The following is a 13,063-nucleotide window of genomic DNA, read 5'->3' as shown; positions in this document are numbered from 1 at the left end:
ATGGAGAAGGTACCACATGTTTCCCTAGACTATCTTTTGTTTTAGCTACACTATCCACTGAATTTTATGTCATCTGAGGGTTTGGCATTTGCGAGAAAACTGCTTTCGGGACAAGATGATTTGCCTGACTGCCAATAGCTTTAATTCAAAGAAGTACTTACATTCCAACTGGTAAAAATCCAGGGATGGTTTTAGGGCTCTTGGTTATTCCAGCCATTTTTAAGGGTCAGGGAGTTAGGTGTTAATGCCTGGGAGATAGGCTTTGTGTCTCAGGGGGTGGCCCAATTGTACTGACTACAATCCAAAAGTTTTTAGAGATGCTGCTCTTAGACACAGCTGTTAATGCCTGGAACCTTCCAAATATTCCAATATTTTCAAGTACGGCCTTTTCTTCATTTAAAAAATTACTCAGAAACTCATTAAGAAATAACCCCCAACCTGGCATTTACAGTTCTCAGGTGGGATGCCATTCACATCCAGGATACAAGCCTGAGTTTATGAATTCAGGGTAAATCTCATGAGCCCTTGCCTCTTTGGAATTACAAGTTTATCATATGTTTGAGAAAGATACCTTGGGTTATAAGGATAAATGAATTGTATCATCAGAGATGGTGCTTAAAAATGCTAACTCTGGTAAGACAGAGATGCAGAACAACAGTTTTATGTATGACTAACAGAAGTGACTCGTGTTGTGAAAGTGTGATCTCTGCGATGTTATGCAGACTTTTTAGCTGGTGCCACATTGATCAATAGAGGTACTGTAGCAGTATGAGTATGAGTAAAGAAGCAATAATTAAACAAATCTATGTAGACAGTCTATTATTCCCATTAGGTTTTTGTTTGTCATCTTTAAAAACAGCTGAAGGTCAAAGATGGTGTGAACAGTGTAATAGCAGCAGTGCCAACATCAAGTCCCAAATTTTTTTAGTTTTTGTTGTGAATCTTTTTGGGTTTTGTTTCTTACCACATGTTTTCCCATAGATTAATGTCCTTTAATAGTAAGGCAGTACAAGCACAAGATTTGCACTTGTACAGCATGTTTCATTGGAGATTGATCTGATTTTTCCATTGTACAGAAAAGTAAATTCAGCCACATGTCAGTTAAATGACTTAAGAGATTTTTTTCCTTTCCACCAGCTCATGAAAAGTCCGCAGTAAACCAAGTAGACTGTCTTACCCCTATTCTAATTTAGAAACAATTTTACATCACCAAATACCATTTACTTAACTCAGTAACTTTAGAGCTATTTATAGTTTATGACAAAAGTCATAAAAGAGAATTTAAATGTCGTAAACTATAAGAATGTTGTCCCACAAAATCTCGGTCATATGTTTATAGCAGTGTGAACTGTCATATATTCAATCCTATGTTCACACAGCATGTACTAATCCATTTATTCCATTTTGATTGTTACATTTACAATACCTGAAAACTGTTTTCTCTGCAGCAAAACTACAGCAAGTTCTCCTGTTTCTGGGAGACAGAGCCCGTAGGCTGTAGGAGGATAAGCTGTGACTTCTTTCACAGAAAACCCCGTAATATAAATGGACTTTATTTGCCACCTAGTAACAGTGAGTAAAAATATTTTCTCAACAATTTGCTCATTAGAGTAATGAAATAGACAAAAATGTCCTTCCAGTGCTTATGTAAGAAAGCATAATAAAGTATTGACTTAAGATCAAGAAATGCACCATGATGAATCAATCAGGTATGATCTAACCCAGCAAGTTTAAGGGAAAGAAAGGAATTTGAATAAGATTGCTACATGAATTATTTTAACTGTCATATTATGAATCTTCATACCTATTAGTGATATAAAAATGAAGTCACATTTATGTTGCTGAGATCCATGGAATAAAAATTTTGCTTAACTTGAATTTCTAATAGGTTAAATCTCTCTAGTAGTTCAAATAGTATGCAGGTAATAATTTAAGAGAAATCAAAAGTAGTGTGTGTGTGTGTGTGTAGTAGGAGGAGGAGGTTAGTAGGACACAAATATCTGGTGATAGAGCCCAACAAGTATGGACGAGACGCCCCTTGTAGAGATAACATCAGATTACAGAGCTGTTTGTGCAGATATATTTCCAGTTTGTTGTTTTGCATAAAAATGTAGGGCTTGAACATTGGTTAAATATGACTGAAGTACTACTGTAAGGCAGCACTCTTATTTTTGGAAACAAGTTGGGTTTTTTCCCTCATCTGTTTCTAAGAGTAGCTCTTGACTACCAGAAATCCTGGTAGACAGCTGGAACCTAGACCAGGGTAAGAGTTCAGGGCAAAGAACAAAGACAGCTGTCAGAAGAAGGAGTGAGGAGAGAAAGTCACCATGAACCCTGATGTTCCTGAAATTGCCCCAGGAAAATGTAGGCTGTCATGTCTGGGCATGTGGAGCCTAACTAAGCAGACAGGATCAAGGCAAGACCTGGAGTGCTGTTTTTCCAAGTGCCCATACTGCCTTCAGCACAGCTCCCACTTACATAGCACGCTTTTGGCTGTGGTGCAAGACAGAGACTGTACCCAAAAGGCTCTGTGGGCAAGGGTATCCTGTGCAAGAGCAATGTCTGACAATCACAGCTAGAAAACAGACCAATTACTTTTTACTGAGATATGTACAAGTTCAAAGCCTGTGTGTGCCACAATAGCATTGCAGATATTAAACCTGCATTTTTTTTTTTGTTCTTATAATTAAAAATCTTGTTAAACTAATTGAAGTTTAATTTGGCTTATTCTACCTGGAGCTAAAAATAGCCTGTTCTGAACATTGAAAAGGGCTCCATCAAGTTAGTGTTGTATCCTACATGATATCTTCACATCTCTTACATTAAATACAAGTCTAATTTGCAATCATGTTATGAGAAAAGTTTAACATGAGATACATACTACTCATAGGCAAGCAAGAGATGCACAAGAATAAAAACAACTGGAATAATAGAAAAACGCCCACGCTTTCTTTTAGACTTATATAAAATATATCTTACTTCAAGATTTTTAATATAATGTGCAGACTACTGTGGTTGAAAATCAGTCAACTTGAACAATACTCATAGGCTCACCATCTTTCATCATTTTACTTTTTAGTCCATTGTATTCCTGGTTCTTGGAATGTGTTATCCCAGTGCTAAAGCCTTTTTGATGAAAATATTATGTGTGGAGATAAATTTCTTAGGAAAATAATATATTTTATGATTTTTTTTTCTGATTAAGTGTAAATTATTTTTGTCTTCACATTCCTTCACAAAATCTACATTTTGTACCTAGTAATGAGAGTTGAGATTTAGTTTGATATAAAAAAAACTATTCAAATTTAAAATAAGCAATCCTGTGCTTAGCATTGTTAAATTCTTCAAAATGGTTACTGTAGGGATTGATACAGCATGTTTGCAGCTTTTTAAAATAGTGCAGTGATGATAATGTTCCCCTTTTCAAAAGTCTGTATTCAGGAGCGCCCATGTCCCTTCAGAGGAGTTGGCACCTGTGTTTTTCATACTTTCTGGAGTTGGAAGGTGCTTTCTTGCCAACCTCTGCATAAGATAATGTCTAATACTGATAATGTTTTCAGAAGTGTGCCTGCTGCTGTCAACATGGATGTGATACTTTAGTTTCTTTCTAACAAAAGAAATTCAATGTTCTTGTCTGCAGATACCCCATTGAAACAGGATGTCCAAGGAGGCATTCTGCACCTAGCCCATCGTCAGGACTCACTCAGAAATCAAGACAATGTTTTAGTACCAATTCATCCTCCACTGATTATAAATCTTGACGATGAAGAGGATGATGAAGAGGAAGATGAAGAGGATGATGACGAGGAAGACAACTGTAAACAGTTTTTTTTCTTTTATAAGCAAGTTGAATGGGTTTTGTCAGCTCTTGCAATGTACCTCACAATTGATTTGTTATAACCATGACATTTTTAGAAAAGAGTTGTTGAAAAGTTTTTTGAAATAGTTTTCAGCTAATATTTAAATACTGGAACTGTTAGTCACCAGATGTAAGCAACAAATAGTTTCTAATACCTGTGATCCAATTCAAATGGCCATCAAAAACACTTCAAAATTTTGGGATGAAATTACAAATTTAGGAGATACTTTGTTTCTGGAAACAAACACATTTTTGAACAAGGGCTATATGCACTCCTCAGTGAAGATGAAGTCACAAGTTTTTTAAAAAAGATAGTTGTGTGACTTTAACTTAAGTAATTTTTTTAGCTGTTTTACCAAACTCTGTAGACAGTCATTTTTTTAGACAGTTATTCTTAAATCTAGCAAAGGGAATTGATGCAAAACTCTCCATTAGTTGAACTGAATGTTCTTACATATATTTACATATATGTTAATACAGTTAAACCATTAACTGTATCTCAGAGATAAGAGACTCATGGGGATGGAACAAATGACACATTCCTGGAAAGTAAAAAGTGAAAGAATGACCTACTTTCAGGCATGCATTCAGCAAATTACTGTGCTGCCCCAAGCCACTTTTCACTTTCCCACTGCCCATCAGCTTGGCTGGTAGACTAGTGTGTTAGTGCTTCCTAACTTGGTTTCAGCCTGAGTATGCCACTTAAACAGTATAGAAAGTAGGGCTTTACTAATCTTCATAGCTTTAACTGTGAGATCTGGATCACTTACTTCACCAGCTCTGCCAACAGGCATTACAGGGTAGAAGTGTTCTGACAAGCACTCTCTGGTGACACCTTGAATCTGATTTCCTTGTGAAAGATCACTTTGGAAATGAATTTTGGAGATATTTTTGAATCCTTTTGAATTAACAAAGATTTGATTTTTAAAATGCATTTTAACTGGAATCCCGTTGCACTTGAAAATACCTAATAGTAAGTAATCATTTTTCAGTCCAGAAGCACAGTTGCAGTCAAAACCAAAAGTAACCAATGACAAAAATTAATTATCATATTTTATTATTAAGAAATATTTAAGGTTTAATCTTTTACAAATATTTCCTGCAGATGTTTCTAACTGGATGCCTAAGACTGTTATAGATATTGAAGAAGAAAGAGCAATAAGGGATATATGCTATAAATCTGGTAAATATGAAATCAATCATTCTTTCCTTAAAAGCAATGCTTCCAATACAGTAAACTTTAGGGCTTTTTTTTTTCCCCTCTTGGGGCACGTGTAGGAGAGTATTATGGGATTCAGAACCCTTACAAACACCAATCAACAAAAACTGTGTCTTCACCGTGGCAAGATGAGTTATTACCCTTGGAAACTACTGAACAAAACTTGCAGAAAGGCAAGTATTTTGATTTCTTTGGATTGTATTTACCACTACTAAAACTGCTGTAACAGGGAGAAACTATTACATAGTTTGCACTTCCTCCGTGCTTTTTCTATTTAGTGAAAATAAAGTATTGCAGAAACATATTTGTATTTGTCAGCAAATTACAAAAAAACTTCATTCATTTTTGCCATATATATAGTCACACTTGTCTTGATGACCTGCATCAATTGTGTATGGAAAATGTAGAAATGGGCTATTAACCCAATCTTTTATGATATACACAGCATAGGTATTTCATATAATTTCATTATAAAGATTTATGCAGTCTAATTTTTACCATCTCAAGGTTAGGAATGTAGTTTAATTTCTCATCTAGGCTCTCTGGTGAAAATGAGAGACAGGAACTCCAATGAATCTCCTTTTTATTGAATCACCAGACAGTGCCAAAGAGTGAGATGAGCCACTTCTTCAGAGGTGCTCCATGATCTCTGCTGGCTATCTTGGGTGTCTTGATGTCAAAATGTAGGGTTAAATCAAACTTTTCTATAACTAAATTTAGATTGAATACTTGATTCAATTGTCTTGTAAAAGAGAAGAACAAAAGAATTACATTTTTTTAAATTATGGACTATCCAATATAATTAAGGTTGAAGGAATACAAATTTATAAACATTTACCAAATTCTTAGGGTTTTTAATTTACTATTCTATTCTAATTTCTAAATTTGAAATGTTTGTTATTAAAATAGTTTGGATAAATTCTTTCTAACAAATACATAGATATATTTAGTCAATAGATGAAAGACTCAGTGACAAGTACATTAATATACCTTTTAAGAAGTGTCTTTATTCATCATTAGCTACATTAAGAGAAAAAGATTGATATGTTTCTCTAAAACAATTTTTCTGTTGAGTTCTCTGAGGCTTCAGGTACAATGATGACACGCATTCTGAAAATGCCATAAATTTAATTAGGTAGGATTAATAAATATAATTCATGGGTAGTGAGAACATGAACAAGCAGGTAATTTATAGCTGGGTCTTTACTTTGGAGGCACAGTCTTCTTTAGTCTATGAATTATGATATTTTCTTACATAGCATGAAAGATAGACATCCATTACACTAGACAGGATTCAAATAATTAATAAAAGAGAAAGAAGGTTATGAAATGAGAGGTTAAGAGAAATTGCACTAAACTAATCAATGGCTCATAGGGGTGGGAAGAAGAGAATGTCAGTGCCATTACCTGTGCTTACACACAGCTAAACATTCTTTCTGTTGCCTTTCCAGGTGATGGTAACACAATTCCTACAAGATTTAATAATACAAGAAAAGAAAAGGAGAGTTCAGAAAGGAAGGTATCAATAGAGAGTATTCCCAGAACAGATCATAAATCCTTTGACAATGGAGGTAATATACTGTAGCATCAGCTTCTCATTGATGAATGTCATGTGGTAAATAAAATAACTAAATATGCATGCATTAAACTTCCTCATTTTGCATTTGAGTTATTATATGTTCTTCATGTTCTAGACACTCTTTCTCACACTGAGCCATTAATTATAACAATAAATAATTAGCATTGTTTACAATTACATATTATGCTTATTTTAGGATTGCACTGGAAAAAAAACTTTATGCAGATTACAGTTGGTTTTGTGAAAGAAAGGGTTCTGTGGAGTTATGAAAAAGGAGGTGTAAAGATGCAGACAAATTGGTTAGAGCCTGGTGCTAGTAACACCAAGGACGTGGGTTTGATCCCTGTATGGGCCATTCATTTAAGAGCTGGACTTGGTGATCTTTGTGAGTCCCTTCCAACTCAGAATATTCTGTGACTGTGAGTCTGTGACTGTCTGAAGTCAAAATGCTTTCAAAAACTGTTATTTTTGTGAGACTATCCATATTTAAGATGAATGAGCTTTGTATTTTTCAGTTATCCTACAGAAAAATAGCAAAACTGCAAGCCTGCAACTTGTGTAACAGGTTGCATAAACTTGGTTCCCTCTGCATAAATTTGGTTCACCTTAATGAAGACACACTGTTTGACCAATTGAGTTCAGTGTTGAAGCATGTCATTAAAGTTGAAGAATGTCCCATTCTCCTTGAATTTGCTTGATACTTTGTGGTATTCAGTCCTTTTTTTCATAAATATTTACTAATGATAAAAATAGTAATAACTGTAGTATTCTTTTTTCTCTCTTAGTTTGTCAATTAAAAATAGTGCAATACCATGCTAGGGCTGCTTGCTCTAGCTTGGAACAAACAGGTGTGTCTGCTAGCTCCAGAAAGTAGAAATTAATCTTACATTCTACATCTTTTCCTGTGAGCTTTATATACAAAAGTATCTTTCTTTTTAGATATTCTTTGTGTCTGCATAAACAGTTACCACTGAACCACAATTCAATAATTTAATCTCTGTTCACAATTATATGTATTTAAGCTTTTAACAGACTATTTAACAGCTCTGCTTAACTGACTATTTTCTCTAATTTTTGTGGGCCTTATTAAATCAGCTATTTGGTTTCTACTTACTTCAGCTAAAAACATGCCATTTAAAAAGCAGACTCTTTGCACTGTTCACCTTTCTCAAGGTGCTCTCACGTATTGATAACTGTGAGACTCCTTTCCTACAGGAGGTGGTGGTTTTGTTATGCAGAGGAACACATTTATTGATGGGAACAGATTTGAGGCACTACCTCGGGAAAAAGAACCAATTACATCAAAGTATTCCAATGTGAAAGGTACTTCATTATTATATATTTGCAAATTTTTAGATTAGATTACTATTGTTCCTCTGCAAGTGTGCTGAACATTATATATTTTGTGTAAAACCAATCTGAAGTGAAATTTCGATTAACAGTGTGAATTCTTTCACTGCAAGATGACAGCAGTTGTTGTATGGTGTGGTTTAATTCTGCTTCTTTCAGCCAGTTTTCATCTTCTGATAGATTCAGTTATGAGTCCCTGAGTTACTAAAGTCTTTGATGCTCATGATAGATCATGGGGAATGCTGTGCACTTTCCACTTCAGACAAGTAAAACAGATTTGATTCTAGGTAGTATCTCACAGAACACAGGACTTAATAAAACAAGGAAAAAATATAGTTAAGGAAAGAGCATAACACTTGTGATAGTGTATGCTTATCAAAAACTAGTCACATATAGCAAATTAAAATGCCTATACTTAAAGTACCTTAACCTTTCATCCTTTTCACAGGAGAGTTCCACAACATATTTGTCAATTTACAAAATGTTATTGTGAGTAGATTGTTATCCAGTTATTTCTTTGCAGTTTTAGAATAAAAGGGAAAAAAAGGACATATTTTGGTCTCTAAACTATCCCACAAACTGAAGCAGAAATAAAGCATTTCTACTGCATTTTGGCCTGAAATGACAGGAACAAAAAGTGCTTATTTATGTTAGCAGGAAAAAAGGGAGAACAAAGCCCCATCTTCCCAAAGAGTAGCGGCGCCAGGAGAAGAATACTGTGGTTACTTATCAATGCAACTTTTCTTGTGAAGTTCAGGGAAAGTGGGCTTACCTGTTCAACCAGTGCTGTTGCAAATTTATCTCCTTCATTTGTAGTATTTTGTTATGTTCATCCACTGCACATGTCCAGGGTGTATCCAGATGCTATAGGCAGAAGTCATTCACAGCCAGACATCCTTAGAAGTGCATGGCTTGGTCTCCATGGGCTCAGCCATGGGTGTTGTTCACACCTATGAAGTGTAGAGAAAGGATGATCTGATGATCTGATTTTTGCATTTAGAGTTAAGTTTTGAGTTGGTCTTCAAGATTTCTTCTGCTAGAGGAAATACAGGCACTTTTGCTTCCCTTCTGGGGAATGACACAGATTAATTAATGTGTGAGACCATGTTCCACACAAAGGAACCTATTTATGAATTAGGGGATTATAAAATAAAAATACCACAGTATTTTTGAATATGAACATTTTTTGTGCTTTCTGAAAAGTGAAGACATGTTATTTTAATTCCTCAGACACAAACTACACTGAACTGGTAAAGGGCCACCACTTTAAGGAAGTAAAGGAAAATAAAAGGATTTCTGAGGAGCGAAGAAATGCAGCCATTGCAGTAACTGGCAGAGGTATTTTGAAAAAATCATCAGCTTATTAATTTCTGTTTACTAAACTGTGAAATGATTTAGCACTATCTAGTAAATTTCTCTTAGTGTCAAATATGGACAGTCCATACTTGGGCTGATCCATCTACAAAGAACATTTTTTAGATCTTGTTTGGTCTCCAGTTGCATGGACTATGTAAAATTTTGAATAATAAGATAACCTTTCTTGTATTTTCACTTTTAGGAATTCACACTCCAGACCCCAAAGTAAAACCAAGTTATCAACAAAGGGGTCAAAGTAAGGAGGATGAAACTGCTTCTTCGAGTCCATATGGGAGAGACACTGGAAGATACACTCATTTAAATTCTTCAGAACCTCGACGATCAGCTTATGTAGTCTACCGGACTGTCACTCAAAAACCGAAATTCAGTGGATCTGCAGGTGGGTTCCTGTGTGCATAGAATTCTTAAAATGCCTGTCTATATTGTACTGCACTCAACTGGGTCCCTGCAGCTGAATAATAAGTTATTTATGCTTAAATACAGGCATGAGTAAATTTGATCAAGAATAATTTTCACAAGTAGATTTCAGCCATATCCATAGACAGAAATGTAAAGATTTGTAAAGCTTTACAGTTTGTCAGGCAGAATATTCATGGACAATGTTTGAGCTATCTTTACAGCAGGAATTCATGGATGATACAATGAAGTAGTGATGTGCACAAATATAGTGATCGCCACTTTTTACAGCATGTCTTATGTAACTTATTATTTTCAAATATTGAATAAACCTTGAAAACTCCACCTTTAAGCTCTTATTTTATTGTAACTACTTATAGTAGAAGTATGTTTTGCGTAGAATCTCAGTTTTGTCTTGAGAAATGTTTCTTGTTCAACCTTATTTTTCCCAGTAGGAAAAATATGCTGCTTGCTTTGCAGCATATATTTCCATAACTGGGATTTCACTGGGGTTTTCATTATTATGAATTTGTATTTATTTTCATTATTTAGGATTTTTTTTTTTGTCTTGAATAAACAAGGGTTTGGGTCTTATTCACACTTCTGTTATCAATTTAAATGCAGTGCAAATATTTGTGTTTAACATTAGTATAATTTTTTTCACATTAATTATGTTGGACAGAGGACTGAATCTATTCTTTCTGCTGCTCATAAAGGATGGCACTTTCCTTCATCTTACTCTACTGTCTTCTTGATGGTACATGCTATGTCATTAATTTGACAAGAAACCTACAGGTGGGATTCTGAGTCTTGCATCTTTCTTTCTGGCAATCTGCTTCAGATTTATTATACCTTTTGCTTTATTTTTATCTTGCTAATGTATATAGCCTCACCCAATCTAGTACATCATTTGGGCTTTATTTGAATTTTCAGTTTCTGTGTCCATGGTTTCTCTGGATAATTTGTTTTTTCATTTGTCATTTTGTCAGCAGATTTAGTGGTAATTTAAATAATTAGAAATTAAAAAAGTGATTTCATCTTGCCAGTTTCAGTCATCTCTCAGGCTGCATTCATTCTCCCTTTTGAGGTGCATCCCTGTCTTAATTTCTATCAACAGGGACCTCCTTCAGACAGAGTAATGCCTCTTTTAATGTGAATAAAATGAAACAAATTCTGACATTGGTGCTTTGTCTTGAGGACAAATAGTTGTGTCTCTTTTTTCTTTGAATGTTTGCTTTCATTACATGTGGACAAGGTGGTATAGAGATTATAGAGAGAACATTCTTTATGTGAAGAATGGATTTTATTAAATTTCCAGGTTAAAAAGAGATAGAACATTTTTGAAAAAATAGGAATCAGCATTTTTGTTGATTTTTGTAAGAACAATCATTAACATTTTTGCTGACTTTCTTTCCAGCAGTACCTGAGTCCTATGGTCTGAAAGGCTCCAAACAAAAGAATCAGCCTGACACCAATAGGAGATTTTGTACACAAACAGAAAACTATGGTAACATTTGCACATTATGTATAAAGTGAAAATTGTAGAATTATTACAAACTTAGTAATTTTAATTAATCACATTAAGATGGAACTAAAAGAAGAATATTAATAATATTCATTTTGATCAATTTTTAAAGAACATGGTTTGTGATTGGGCAACATATTCTGAGGCTCAATCAACTGTCTAGCAAAAAATCCATAATATATCCTTATATATAGGGCTTTCACAGGGAGGGATAAAACAGAAGCTATTGATGTCTTTGGGAAGGTCTTCAGGCCAGGAATAATCCCTTGTTAAAACCAAGGATGTTTGTAGCAGAATCTCCTCTTTTGGAAGATCATATGAGCCTCATGGAAATACTACAATATTGCAAACTATCTTTGAAGTTCTAAAGACTCTGCCTTTAAAACTAGCTTGTATTTCAGAGGCGATGTCTGACTCATCTGATACATTAATTGAAACTTCAGCTCATGCAGTATTTAATTCACATATCAGACTAAGACTCTTCCTGAAATTGTGGCTGAAGTTAGGAAACAATGTGTATGTTTTTCCTACAGGCAAATATACTTCAGGATCTTCTAATTCTCCAGCTTGGAAGAAGAGAAATCCACAAGCAAAACCATTCTCTAAATTTAAAATAACTACTCAGGTAACTGATAAAAATGATTATAATTCAGCCTTTTTAGGAGAATTGGCATGTCTCTTCCCACCTAGAAAATGTAAAAGTGCTTGTAAAACTTCCTCATTCAAAACCTGATTCTGATAAATGTCGAGTTGCTGAAAGAGTATTAATAGTTTTATTTGTTTTCAGTCATATACCTTTGCCTGCATAATTAACCTGTGATTTCTGGGTTTTTTTAACAATAGTACTTATATGAAAGAAAAGTGTGTACTCTAAAGTGCTGCAAAAGGCAAGTTTTGGATTCTAGCACCAGACAAACACAGTAGAGACCATATGAGTTTGATCTCTTTCTCTGCTGGATTGTTCATGAAGCTTCAGCAATGTCTGAACAATAAACAGCTGAAGTCTGAAGCTATGAAAGGACTCAGGCTACAAAATGTTTGCAAGATACCCTAAAGACCATTCATACATTTTACAGCTGCCTTGAAAGCTGAGATTAGAATCTCTATTTTGTGTTTCATGTTGAAATTTTACTTCTTAAAATGTTTATGAAGGAGCATGTAGTTTTACTCTAAGAAATTATGCACAGAATTTTATGTATATCTGTTTTTGACAGCAGAGTAAAGAAGACATGGAAATGAATAAAAAAGGAGAAAAAGAAACATCTAAAGGGAAATAAGGAAATTATCAACTGGAATATCCAAAGATGAAGAAACTGCAAATTCCAAAAAGAAGGTGCAGGAAGGAAGCACACTATAGTGTTTCAAAACTGGTTAAACATTTTTAAAAGTATGCTCTGCATGGTGACATATAAAGATCTATATCCACTATGTTTAATGTACTATAAAATTTTGCAGTTGAAGTTATTTTTACAGACTACAGCTCTACACCATAGACTGATAGCTCATAGAGAAAAACAATCCCTAAGCAGAGTCTTCTCCTATTTTATTTGATAGATGTTTTAAGGCATAATTCCTAATATGAATAAATACTATTAGTTATACTTAGCAGTTTCAGAGGACTTTTAATGTAAACAGCAAGAGTGTAATGCATGCTAGAATGTGGTTTGCTGGTATCCAGATTCCTACATGGTTTAGCTGTTTTGCCAGATGTTTGGGGACTCAGTCTAAGTTTGATCTTGAGATTTTCCAATTTTAGCA

At 34.5% G+C, this 13,063-nt stretch overlaps 1 protein-coding gene across 1 annotated transcript; it reads left to right on the top strand.

Moving 5' to 3' along the window:
• Positions 1-12,582, top strand: C5H12orf50 (chromosome 5 C12orf50 homolog). The gene is made up of 11 exons (XM_077783155.1): positions 1-9; positions 1,449-1,572; positions 3,641-3,817; positions 4,965-5,042; positions 5,138-5,251; positions 6,530-6,649; positions 7,873-7,980; positions 9,238-9,345; positions 9,566-9,763; positions 11,839-11,930; positions 12,523-12,582. Exons 1-11 carry the CDS (start codon positions 1-3, stop codon positions 12,580-12,582), a joined length of 1,188 nt encoding a protein of 395 aa, XP_077639281.1.
• Positions 12,583-13,063: the final 481 nt, after the last annotated feature.

The sequence above is a fragment of the Lonchura striata genome, chromosome 5 (genome assembly GCF_046129695.1).
Source record: "Lonchura striata isolate bLonStr1 chromosome 5, bLonStr1.mat, whole genome shotgun sequence".
In the NCBI taxonomy this organism is placed as follows: domain Eukaryota; kingdom Metazoa; phylum Chordata; class Aves; order Passeriformes; family Estrildidae; genus Lonchura; species Lonchura striata.
Note: the sequence above shows the minus strand (reverse complement) of the source record. Positions and strands in the feature narration are given on the sequence as shown.

What these genes read in the sequence shown, in the direction of transcription:
- C5H12orf50 (XM_077783155.1), top strand. An exon ending in CATTGCAGTAACTGGCAGAG is followed by an intron (nt 9,346 to 9,565) that starts GTATTTTGAAAA and finishes TTTCACTTTTAG; the next exon opens with GAATTCACACTCCAGACCCC. An exon ending in GAAATTCAGTGGATCTGCAG is followed by an intron (nt 9,764 to 11,838) that starts GTGGGTTCCTGT and finishes TTTTTCCTACAG; the next exon opens with GCAAATATACTTCAGGATCT.